Here is a 12,068-nt window from a genome sequence, read left to right as displayed (position 1 = left end):
TCCCGGGTTTACGCCATTCTCCTGCCTCAGCCTCCCGAGTAGCTGGGACTACAGGCACCCGCCACCACGCCCGGCTAATTTTTTGTATTTTTAGTAGAGACGGGGTTTCAATGTGTTAGCCAGGATGGTCTCGATCTCCTGACCTCATGATCCACCCGCCTCGGCCTCCCAACCAGCTAATTTTAAAAAATTTCTTAGAGACAGGATCTTACTATGTTGCCCAGGGTGGACTTGAACTCCTGACCTCAAGCAATGCTCCTGCCTCAGCCTTCCAAAGTACTGGGATTATAAGTGTGAGCCACTGCACCTACCTGGCCCCGGTGAAGTAGTACTTCTTATTATACCCACATATAAGACTAATTTGGGACATTGGCAAACAGTGTCTCTCTGCTACAGTCTTTGATCATAGTACCTCACCCATTGTCTTCCTAGAACGGGAAGGCTCAAATCAGGTGTATTAGGCCAGTCTTTCATTGCTATAAATACCTGAGAGTGGGTAATTTATTTTATTTTATTTTTTTGAGATGGAGTCTTGCTCTGTTTCCCAGGCTGGAGTGCAGTGGCATGATCTTGGCTCACTGCAACCTCCACCTCCCAGGTTCAAGCGATTCTCCTGCATCAGCCTCCCAAGTAGCTGGGACTACAGGCATGCACAACCATGCCTGGCTAATTTTTGTATTTTTAGTAGATATGGGGTTTTACCACGTTGGCCATGCTGGTCTTGAATGCCGGACCTCAAGTGATCCACCCGCCTTGGCCTCCCAAAGTGCTAGGATTACAGGCGTGAGCCACTGTGCTCGGTGAGACTGTGTAATTTATAAAGAAAAGAAGTTTAATTGGCTCATGGTTCTGCAGGCTGCACAAGCATGGGCCAACATTGTTCAGCTTCTGGGGAGGCCTCCGGGAACTTTTACTCATGGCAGAAGGTGAAGCAGGAGCAGGCATATCACATGACAAAAGCAAGAGCAAGAGAAAGAGCGTGGTGGGGAGGTGTCACATACTTTTACCTGACTACATCTTGCGAGAATTCACTCACTGTCTTGAGGACAGCACCAAGAGGATGGTGCTCAACCATTCATGAGAACTACACCCCCACGATCCAATCACCTCCCATCAGGCTCCACCTCCAACACTGAAGATTACTTTTTTTTTTTTTTTTGAGACAGGATCTTGCTTTGCGCCCAGGCTGGAATGCAGTGGCGTGATCTCAGCTCATTGCAACCTCTGCCTCCCAGTTTCAAGCGATTCTCCTGCCTCAGCCTCCAGTGTAGCTGGGATTAAGGCACGTGTGCCACCATGCCTGGCTAATTTTTGTATTGTTAGTAGAGACGGGGTTTCACCATGTTGGCCAGGCTGGTCTCGAACTCCTGACCTCAAGTGATCTGCTTATCTTGGCCTCCCAAAGTGCTGGGATTATAGGAATGAGCCACCACACCTGGCCTGAGGATTACATTTTCACATGAGATTTGAAACAAATATCCAAACTATATCATCAGGTGTAAAAAGAAGCAACCTTACATCATTTGTCCTTAGTTTTGTTTTATTTTTGTCACCTAGGCTGGGGTCTTGAACTCCTGACCTCAGGCAATCCACCCACCTCGGTATCCCAAAGTGCTGGGATTACAAGTGTGAGCCACTGCACACAGTCTCTTTTGTCCTTTAACTTCCATGGCCAGCTAAAAACTTTATCTGCATTTTAATTAAGTTAAAACCATTAATCAGCAAAAATAAATTAATCAGAAAATTATTCAGAAAAAAGAAACTGTTGGCCGGGCGCGGTGGCTCAAGCCTGTAATCCCAGCACTTTGGGAGGCCGAGGCGGGCGGATCACGAGGTCAGGAGATTGAGACCATCCTGGCTAACACGGTGAAACCCTGTCTCTACTAAAAATACAAAAAACTAGCCGGGCGCGGTGGCGGGCGCCTGTAGTCCCAGCTACTCGGGAGGCTGAGGCAGGAGAATGGCGTAAACCCGGGAGGCGGAGCTTGCAGTGAGCTGAGATCCGGCCACTGCACTCCAGCCTGGGTGACAGAGCAAGACTCCGTCTCAAAAAAAAAAAAAAAAAAAGAAAAAAGAAACTGTAAAGGCTGGGCACAGTGGCTCAAGCCTGTAATCCCAGCACTCTGGGAGGCCGAGACGGGCGGATCACGAGGTCAGGAGATCGAGACCATCCTGGCTAACACGGTGAAACCCTGTCTCTACTAAAAAATACAAAAAACTAGCCGGGTGAGGTGGCGAGCGCCTGTAGTCCCAGCTACTCAGGAGGCGGAGGCAGGAGAATGGCGTGAACCTGGGAGGCGGAGCTTGCAGTGAGCTGAGATCCGGCCACTGCACTCCAGCCTGGGTGACAGAGCGAGACTCTGTCTCAAAAAAAAAAAAAAAAAAAAAAAAACAAAAAACACCTGTAGCATAGCCCTTTGTATGCTACAGCTCAAGGCAGCTGTTCTAGGTTGATGGACAGTTCTCTTCCATACAGTGATTCAAGGAACTAGAGTGTCTACATTTTATAAGTCTGACATCCCCTTGGCTTCATCCCACTGATAGAAGAAGAAACAGCATGGAAGAGGAAATTTGTGTAGAATCCCAGCCTAGGAATGGATCACATTTCTGTTCATGTTCTATTTGAGAGGATTTTATCATATAGCTGTGTCTGTTGCAAAGGAGGCTGGGAAATGTAGTGTAGCACTGTGCCTGGTTACAACCGTATTACTGTGTAAAGAGAGAGAAGATTTTGTTTTTTTGTTGTTTGGCTTTTGTTTTGAGACAGGGTCTTGTTCTGTTGCCTAAGTTGGAGTGCAGTGGTGCAAACATGGCTCACTGCAGCCTCAACCTCCCATGTGGCTGGGATCACAGGAACACATCACCATGCCTGGCTAATTTTGTGATTTTTTGTAGAGATGGGGGTCTTACTTTGTTGCCCAGGCTGGTCTTGAACTCCTGGGCTCAAGTGATCGTCCCACCTTGGCCTCCCAAAGCTCTGGGATTACAGATGTTAGCCATCACACCCAGTCAGAGAGAGCAGATTTGGGTGAATAGCTAGAGGCCCTCGGATGCGAACAGACCAGCATGCTTGAGAAATTAAGGTTGGTGGGGCTGGCACACACCAGCTGAGAGATTAGGAGATGAGTCAGGGAGGGAGGCTGGATCAGATCAGCGTTGGAAGCCAGAGAAAAGAGTATGGACTGTATTCTAAATGCTATGACAGTAGGTGGAAGCTGCAGTCAGCTGAGATCACGCCACTTCACTCCAGCCTGGGTGACAGAGCGAGACTCTGTCTCAAAAAACAACAGGCTGGGCCGGGCGCGGTGGCTCACGCCTGTAATCCCAGCTGTCAGGGAGGCAGAGGCAGGAGGATAGCTTGAGCCCAGGAGTTCAAGACCTGCCTGGGTAATATAGCGAGACCCCGTTCTCCACAAAAAAGGAAAAAAAAAAAAAGACCAAAAAAAAAAAAAAAGCAACAGGCTGGGCGCCCGGTGGCTCAGGCCTGTAATCCCAGCACTTTGGGAGGCTGAGGTGGGTGGATCACGAGGTCAGGAGTTCAAGACCAGCCTGGCCAAAGTGATAAAACCCCATCTCTACTAAAAATACAAAAATTAGCCAGGTGCAGTGACAGGCACCTGTAATCCCAGCTACTTGGGAGACTGAGGCAGGATAATTGCTTGAACCCAGGAGGCGGAGGTTGCAGTGAGCCAAGATCGAGCCACTGCACTCCAGCCTGGGCGACAGAGTAAGACTCTTGTCTCAAAGAACAACGAAAAAAAAAATAAAAAATAAAAAAAATAAGAATAGAAAAATAGAATCATTTTTCCTGGGTCACTGATTTGGAAATTAAGGCAAAGTGACTTGCCTGAGGCCCTAGCATGAATCAGCTGAGGCTTTTGATTCTTGTTGCCTTTTGACTCAGAGTCCCGTGCACTTCTCATGTGATCAGAAAAGTCTTGTGCAATAAATGAATGAGCTTCAATTTCCAGCTTAGGTGACTCCCAATAACAAAACAAATAGTTACCTTGTGTTTTTCAGAGTCACCCTGTTGTTGTTGTTGTTGTTTGTTTGTTTGTGTGCTTTTTGGGGTTTTCTTAGAGATGAAGTCTCACTCTGTCACCCAGGCTGGAGTGCAGCCACGTGAGCTCAAGAGACCCTCCCTCTTCAGCCTCCGAAGCAGCTGAGGCTATAGACGGGCACCACCACGCCCGGCTCGCCCTGTGTTTGACACGCAGAATGGATTCCATATTTGAATGCTGGACAAGGAGCAATTAGCTGCGCATGAATGCACATTTGACCTCTCCCTCTTTCCTGCAAGAAGTCTTGTTAGATAACAATGTCTGTTCTACCAGCTCACCTATGCAAACCTTAGGAATTTGGTAGACAGTGAGACCTTACGTTCCTCTGAATGTTGTAAAATGCTGAACGTGACCATCTCCCAATGCATGAAGATGAAAACAATAGGGTAGAAATGCCACCACCTTCTTACGTCACAGACTAAGTGGATCACCCCGGGTATACAGCCAAGGAATAAAAATATCCATTGAGTGTACCCTGTGTCCAAGCCATGAACAGCCATTCCTAGTGAGGAGGTGCCCAGCAGAAGACAGTGCTCAGCAGAAGATGGCCTGCTATTCAACAGCAGAGAAGAATACCAAAGCTTGTTGGGTCAACTACGGGGACTGCATTTTCATGAACCAGAGCTGCATCCAACAGGTTGGGGCCTGTACGCACCTAGCCAGGATGGAGTGGGAAGGAAGTGCACGATTAGACTAGTCATTCACTCCAGCTGCCTCTGACTGCACAAACACCTTTGGTAAGTAGGAGGCTATTTCTACTCACAGATACCTGGTTATTTATTTCCTCATTCAAAATAATGTGTCCTCTGTCCTCAACTTTTTCTCTACCGATCCAGTGACTGGAGTCTCAACCCTCATCTGTTCTTATTCTGCTCTCTGAGTAAGAGAGGTAGATGACAACTCCAAAGAGGCTGTTATCTCTTATTTTCCTGAACTCAGTACAAATAAGAAAACACCCTGGGCTGGGCATGATGGCTCATGCCTGTAATCCCAGCCCTTTGGGAGGTTGAGGTAAGAGGATGGCCTGAGCTCAGGAGTTCAAGACCAGCCTGAGTAACAGAGCAAGGCCATGTCTCTATAAAAAATAAAATTCACTGGGCATGGTGGCACAGCTACTTGGGAGGCTGACGTGGGAGGATTCCCCAGGGAGTTCAAGCTGCAGTGAGCTATGATCACACCACTGCACTCCAGCCTGGGTGACAAAGAGTGAGACCCTGTCTTTAAAAAATAATTTAAGGCCGAGGCGGGCAGATCACCTGAGGTCAGGAGTTCAAGACCAGCCTGGGCAACATGGTGAAACCCCATCTCTACTAAAAATACAAAAATTAGCCGGGCGTGGTGGCTGGTGCCTGTAATCCCAGCTACTCAGGAGGCTGAGGCAGAGAATTGCTTGAACCCGGGAGGCAAGGTTGCAGTGAGCTGAGATCATGCCACTGCACTCCAGCCTGGGCGACAAAATAAATAAATAAATAAACAAACAAATAAATATATATTTTTTTTTTAAAAAAAAGAAAATGTCCTGGGTGTAGTTAGTATAAACTTCACTTTTTTCCCTAAAGGGTTAGACCCAGCCCCCGTGGGGTTGTCTCCTAGAATAGCATTCAAAACTGTAAAGGGCTCCTTGGCCCAGAAAAGGATACAAATGACTTCTGGAGTCAGATTCCTGGGTTGGCATTTGGGCTCCACCACTTGCTGTATGATTTTCAGCAAAGTACCTAAATCCTATCCCTTAATTTCTTTATCTGTACAAGAATCGTTCCATGAGGATACACGAGACCAGTGTACAGAAAGCACTGAGTTCAGTGCATGACACATAGTTAACACTAAACACTTAACATTCACTGTTGTCGACACTCGTATTTACTGTTAGGAACTCTTGTCCTAGGTCCTGGGGTGGTAATGATATGCGGCAACCCCAGCTTCTCAGGTAATTGTTTTCTTTTCCTTTTCCTGAGTTCATTTTGTCCCCTGATGTAGTCATATAAAAACAAAGTACCAGCAGGGCGTGGTGGCTCACACCTGTAATTCCAGCATTTTGGGAGGCCGAGGCGGGTGGATCAACTGAGGTCAGGAGTTCCAGACAAGCCTGGCCAACCTGGCAAAACCCCGTCTCTACTAAAATACAAAAAATTAGCCAGGCATGGTGGCGGGCGCCTGTAATCTCAGCACTCAGGAAGCTGAGACAGGAGAATCACTTGAACCTGGGAGGCGGAGGTTGCAGTGAGCCGAGATTGTGCCACTGCACTCCGACCTGGGGAACAGAGCAAGACTCTGCCTCAAAAAAAAAAAAAAAAAAAAAAAAAAAAAATGAGCTGGGTGTGGTGGCACGCGCGCCTGTAGTCCCAGCTACTCAGGAGGCTGAAGCAGGAGAATCGCTTAAACCTGGGAAGCAGAGGTTGCAGTGAGCCGATATCGCATCACTGCACTCTAGCCTGGGGAACAGAGCAAGGCTCTGTCTCAGAGAAAAAAAAAAAAAAAAAAAAAGGTAACACTATCTTAGGTCTCTCCTTAGGAAACCGAGGGGTGGGGAGCAACCTTTGGAGGCTTGTGGGGTTCCACTGAGATAAGCAATGAATCAGTATTTCAGATGCTAAGGGGACTTCAGGGATGGGGTGGCCTGAGCAGAGAAGAGGGAAGACCAGGGAACCAGAGTTGAGAATTGGGGTGTCTGAGAATAAAAAGGAGGGACTAATCGATGTGTCAGGATATATTTATTTGGGAACCTAGGGAGGGGAGAGAGCCAGGTAGGAGACTGAGAGCTCTAAGTGCAGGGGCTTTATGAGATGGATTTGAGGAGGGTGTGTGGGAACACAGAGTTGTTATGGTGGGCTTCAGGGGCTGAGGGAGTTGAGGCCCTCGCGATATGTGGGGCTGAAGAAGAGGGATAAGGATAAGGAGTGGGAACCGTGTTGGGGCTGAAGGTGAAGAGGGTGTGTTTAGGGGGTGGGGAGGAGCACCAGGGGCCTCAAATGTAAGACTGGGCCTTTAAGTTGAGGCACTGAGGAGGGGAGAGGCTGGGGAGGGCTGGGGGCTGGAGTCTAGGCTGACCCGGTGGGGGTGCTGGGTCCTTCAGGCTGCCAAAGCCAGGGGGCCTGGGTCTGCGCATTGAGGGGATGGCTGGGCTGAGGAAGGGGAGGAAGATAAGTGGGGCTTGTGGGCTGAGAGGGTCTCGGGGTCCCTGGCCAGAGTTAGTGAGGTGCACTGGGGTCTCCGAGGAGGGGTGGGGCCCCCCGCGAGGGAGGAGGGTCTGTGGACTAAAGAGGACCGGCAGGAGGGGGCCCAGGGTCTGTGGGTGTCTCTGGAGTCTCTGAGGAGGGCCAGGGTCTCGGGGTCTGTGGAGGTCTCGGGTCTGTGGAGGTCTCTGGCCTGTGGGGTCGGAGTCTCCAGAGTCCTTGGGGCTGTGGAAGTCTTTGGGGTTTTGAGGCGGGAGCCTGTGGGCTGAGGAGGGCTGTGGGGAGGGTCTCGGGGTCTCTGAGGCGGGCCAGCGCCTCGGGGTCTGTGGGGGTTGCTGAGGAGGGCTGGGGGCCCAGGGTCTGTGGGGGTCCCCAGCAGGTGGGACTGGGGTCTCCGGAGTCCCTGGAATCTGAGAGTGTCTCTGAGGTCCCGGGGGGGTAGTCTATGGCCTGAGGAGGGCTGGTGGGGAGGGTCGGTGTCCTGGGCAGGTGGGGTCGGGGTCTCCTGAGTCCCTGGGGTCTGAGAGTGTCTCTGGGGTCCCTGAGGGAATCTGTGGGCTGAGGAGGGCTTGGGGAGGGTCTCTGAGGAGGGCCGGGGTCCCCGGCACGAGATCTCCGGGGTCTGAGGGTGTCTCTGGGGACCCGGGGAGAGTCTGTGGCCTGAGGAGGGCTGGGGGCGGGTCTCGGGGTCTCTGGGGAGGGCCGCGCCCAGGGTCTGTGCGGGTCTCCGGGTCCCCGGAGTCCCCAGGCGCAGGCGGGCCCTGGCGCCGCCCCGCCTGACATCAGTTCCTGCCGCCGCCGCCGCGCACAGCCCGCGGCCTCCTTCCCCGCCGGCCGCGCTCCGGAGCCGCCGGGCCGCAGTGGAGCGAGGGCCCGGGCGAGGCGAGGGCCGGGCGGCGGGCGCCGGGCCCCGCGGCCGGCACGACGGAGCCCCCGTACGGCCGGCGGCAGCGGTTGGCGGCGGCCCCCGGCCCCCGGCGCGGGAAGAGGCGGCGGGGCGGCGGCAGCGGCGGCGACGGTGGCAGCGCCATGGAGCCGCGGGAGGTGAAGGACCGGATCCTGGAGAACATCTCGCTGTCGGTGAAGAAGGTGAGCGCGGCCGGCCTCCCTCCCGGCCGGGGCCCCTTCCCCGCCGCTCCCCCAACGCCCTCCGTCGGCGCTTGCCCGGGCCGGGGTCCCACCTGCCGCCGGGACTCGGGCCCCCCGCCCTTCCCCTCCGCGACCCGGGGGGCGACGAGCGGCCGGGAGCACCGGGCCGGTGGAGGGGAAGCGGGGCCGCTCACGTGAGCGCCGCGGCCTCGGAGCTATTTTTAAAGAACAAAGTTAGGTCAGCATCCTCGGAGCTTCCCCAAACCTGGCCCGGGGCCCTGCCCTCCCAGAGAGGGGTCAGCGACCCTCCGGTCCCCCACTGGGGCAGCGGCGCCCCCGGCAGCTCCTGAAGGAGCCCTATGCAGCTTCCTGCGGAATCCGCTGCATCCCCGGGTCCCACTGCGAGGCTGGCGTCGCCCAGGGTCTGGCAGTCAGGGTGGAGACCAGTGACAAGCAACTTAACTTTCCCCGGGCTTGGGTCCTGGCGACATTGCCTCTGCTCCTGGGAAGTCCCCTGAATAATCTTGCTCAAGGATGGTAGCTTTGAAGAGGTTCACTGGAGGCTTTGATTATAAGAAGCTGAAGTACCTGGGGATTGCATTTTGGATGCGGAACCGAGGAACCGGGTGACACCACAGACACCTTGCTGTGGGGCTTGCCGCAGTAAACATCACTGTCACAATTCCAGGTAGAAATGAGTACATACCTGTCAAGGGCATGTATTTGTGATGAAGTTGGCATATCCGCAAAAGGGTCTCGTGCTAGAAGGTAGAATCCATATTCTGACATTGTTGGGCTGGATGTAAAAATAAAATAATAATAATTTTAAAAGAATCCATCTTCACTGAAAACCTCAATGGCCAAATCAGAATGGATTTCTCTCTCTCTCTCTCTCTCTCTCTCTCTCTCTCTCTCTCTCTCTCTCTCTCTCTCTTCCCCTCTCTCTCCCCCCCCCCTCTGTAATTTGAATTCCTGGCTCACCAGATAGTCTCAGAAACTGAAAAAAAAAAAGAAAAAGAAAAAGAAAAAGAAAATGGCTTGGGTGAGGGACTCAGCAGCTTATTTTACTTGAAGAAGCAAAATGAAGATAATTAGATCAACCATCATATTGAAATAATTGTCTGTTTTCCCACTTCTCCTCAAAAGCAACACAGGCAAGCTATTTTACCTTTTATAAAGATAAATGTGACTTAAAAATAAAACAGATTCTCAAATTGCCCTTACTAAAAACGTTCGTTTAAAAGCACAACTAAAGTAACATTGCTGAGATACAAGAGTTTTATGTAGTTTTACTGAGCTTTGCTAATGTAATGTGGTATGATTTTTGCTTACTCAAGGAGGGCAGGATGAGCAAATACTTTGTTGAGAAACAATACATCTTTCCTAATGGAAGAGAAAGGAACACAGGTGACCTTTCTAATCTAATCTGGGCTGATTGTGGCTTCAGGTAGGCCCGGCATTTGTCTTTTTATTTCAAACAAATGAATGGAGAAAGTCCGTGATGGAGAGGTGGTAGACATGGAGCACCCAGTCACATGTATAAGCATGAGTCTTTTGAAGGCAGAGATTCACTCTGTAAATCAGGCTGTCACTTATGAGAGTTAGGTGTGTTTGCTAAGATGCATATAATTTTAGGTGTTTGGACAAGGACACTTTATTGAGCTGGAATGCACCCCAGAAAATGTCACACACTAGAAACTGCAAACCCATCCCTGGGTGTATCACAACCAAAGCCATGGTCAGCATCATCGTTAGGAGAATGGATTCTGGAGTCTAGCTGCCCGATTGAATCCCCACCCTGCCATATTAATAACCCTGTAACTTTGGTCAGGCTTATTAACCTCTCCATGCCCCAGTTTCTTCATCTATAAAGCAGGGATAAAATTAGGGTTGTTGTGAAGTGTTTTTTGTTGTTGTTGTTTTGTTTGTTTTTGAGACAGTGTCTTGCTCTCTTTCCTAGGCTGGAGGTGTGATCTCCAGTGGTGTGATCTCAGCTCACTACAACCTCTACCTCCCAGGTTCAAGTGATTCTCCTGCTTCGGCCTCCTGGGTAGCTTGGGATTACAGGCGTGCGCCACCTTGCCTGGCTAATTTTTGTGTTTTTAGTGGAGATGGAGTTTCACCATGTTGACCAGGCTGGTCTTGGAACTCCTGAACTCAAGTGATCTGCCTGCCTTGGCCTCCCAAAGTGCTGGGATTACAGGTGTGAGCCACCGCACCCGACTAATTTTTGTGTTTTTGCAGAGACGGGATTTCACCATATTGGCCGGGCTGTGTTGTGATTTTTTTTTTTTTTTTTTGAGACGAAGTCTCACGTTGTTGCCCAGGCTGGAGTGCAGTAGCGCAATCTCGGCTCACTACAACCTCCGCCTCCCAGGTTCAAGCAATTCTCCTGCCTCAGCCTCCTGAGTAGCCTGGGATTACAGGTGTGTGCCACCATGCCCGGCTAATTTTTTTTGTATTTTTAGTAGAGACAGGGTTTCACCATATTGGCCAGGCTGGTCTTGAACTCCTGACCTTGTGATCTGCCTGCCGCGGCCTCCCAGAGTGTTGGGATTACAGGCGTGAGCCACTGCGCCCGGCCTTTTTTTTTTTTTTTTTTTTTTTTTTGAGACAGGAGTCTTGCTCTGTCACCCAGGCTGGAGTGCAGTGGCGCAATCTCAGCTTACTGTAGGCTCGGCCTCCCGGGTTCACGCCACTCTCCTACCTCAGCCTCCGGAGTAGCTGGGACTACAGGCGCCCGCCACCACACCCGGCTAATTTTTTTGTATTTTTATTTATTTATTTTTTTTTGAGACGGAGTCTCGCTCTGTCACCCAGGCTGGAGTGCGGTGGCCGGATCTCTGCTCACTGCAAGCTCCGCCTCCCGGGTTTACGCCATTCTCCTGGCTCAGCCTCCCGAGTAGCTGGGACTACAGGCGCCCGCCACCTGGCCCAGCTAGTTTTTTGTACTTTTTAGTAGAGACGGGGTTTCACCGTGTTAGCCAGGATGGTCTCGATCTCCTGACCTCGTGATCCGCCCGTCTCGGCCTCCCAAAGTGCTGGGATTACAGGCTTGAGCCACCGCGCCCGGCCATTTTTTTGTATTTTTAGTAGAGACGGGGTTTCACCATGTTAGCCAGGATGGTCTCCATCTCCCGACCTTGTGATCCGCCTGCCTCAGCCTCTCAAAGTGCTGGGATTACAGGCGTGGTGAAGTTTTAATAAACATATGTAGAGTGTTTAGCATGGATCCTGACCCAGTCTTTTTTTTTTTTTTTTTTTTTTTTTTTGAGAGGGAGTCTGGCTCTGTCGCCCAGGCTGGACTGCAGTGGCCGGATCTCAGGTCACTGCAAGCTCCGCCTCCTGGGTTCACGCTATTCTCCTGCCTCAGCCTCCCGAGTAGCTGGGACTACAGGCGCCCGCCACCTCGCCCGGCTAGTTTTTTCTATTTTTTTTAGTAGAGACGGGGTTTCACCGTGTTAGCCAGGATGGTCTCGATCTCCTGACCTCGTGATCCGCCCGTCTCGGCCTCCCAAAGTGCTGGGATTACAGGCTTGAGCCACCGCGCCCGGCCTGACCCAGTCCTAACTGGTAGATTTTTTCTTTGTGGAAGAGCCCATTCCTCAATTTTACAAGGCTTGAAGATGGCTCAAGTGCCTCGCCACCTAAAGGTCGTTCTACAACACCATTTGTTCTTGGTAGCCACTTCCTCTGTGTCTTTGTTTGAGACAACTGTGATATGATTCTTGCATCATAAATTACA

At 51.2% G+C, this 12,068-nt stretch overlaps 1 protein-coding gene and 1 long non-coding RNA gene across 6 annotated transcripts in view; one reads left to right on the top strand and one right to left on the bottom strand.

Moving 5' to 3' along the window:
* Positions 1 to 3,996: 3,996 nt before the first annotated feature.
* Positions 3,997 to 12,068, top strand: part of PLEKHM2 (pleckstrin homology and RUN domain containing M2) — a 55,444-nt gene continuing 47,372 nt past the window's right edge. For 3 of the 5 annotated variants that reach the window (XR_003725019.2, XM_028839336.2, XM_028839331.2), the window contains exon 1: positions 8,040 to 8,323. Coding sequence is in view for 2 of the 5 variants with exons in the window: in XM_028839336.2 (XP_028695169.2) it covers positions 8,264 to 8,323 (60 nt within the window). In the remaining 3 variants the exon portion in view is untranslated. Of the gene's footprint in view, positions 4,799 to 8,039; positions 8,324 to 12,068 lie in introns of those variants that run through there. The other 2 variants (XM_077973410.1, XM_077973405.1) reach the window with 1 other exon arrangement.
* Positions 4,579 to 7,948, bottom strand: LOC144336120 (uncharacterized). Its single transcript, XR_013407578.1, has 2 exons — positions 7,895 to 7,948; positions 4,579 to 7,569 (listed from the first exon to the last, which is right to left on the bottom strand). It is a non-coding gene; the product is annotated as an uncharacterized LOC144336120 (long non-coding RNA).

Source organism: Macaca mulatta, chromosome 1 (assembly GCF_049350105.2).
Source record: "Macaca mulatta isolate MMU2019108-1 chromosome 1, T2T-MMU8v2.0, whole genome shotgun sequence".
NCBI classification, from domain to species: Eukaryota; Metazoa; Chordata; class Mammalia; order Primates; family Cercopithecidae; genus Macaca; species Macaca mulatta.
Note: the sequence above shows the minus strand (reverse complement) of the source record. Positions and strands in the feature narration are given on the sequence as shown.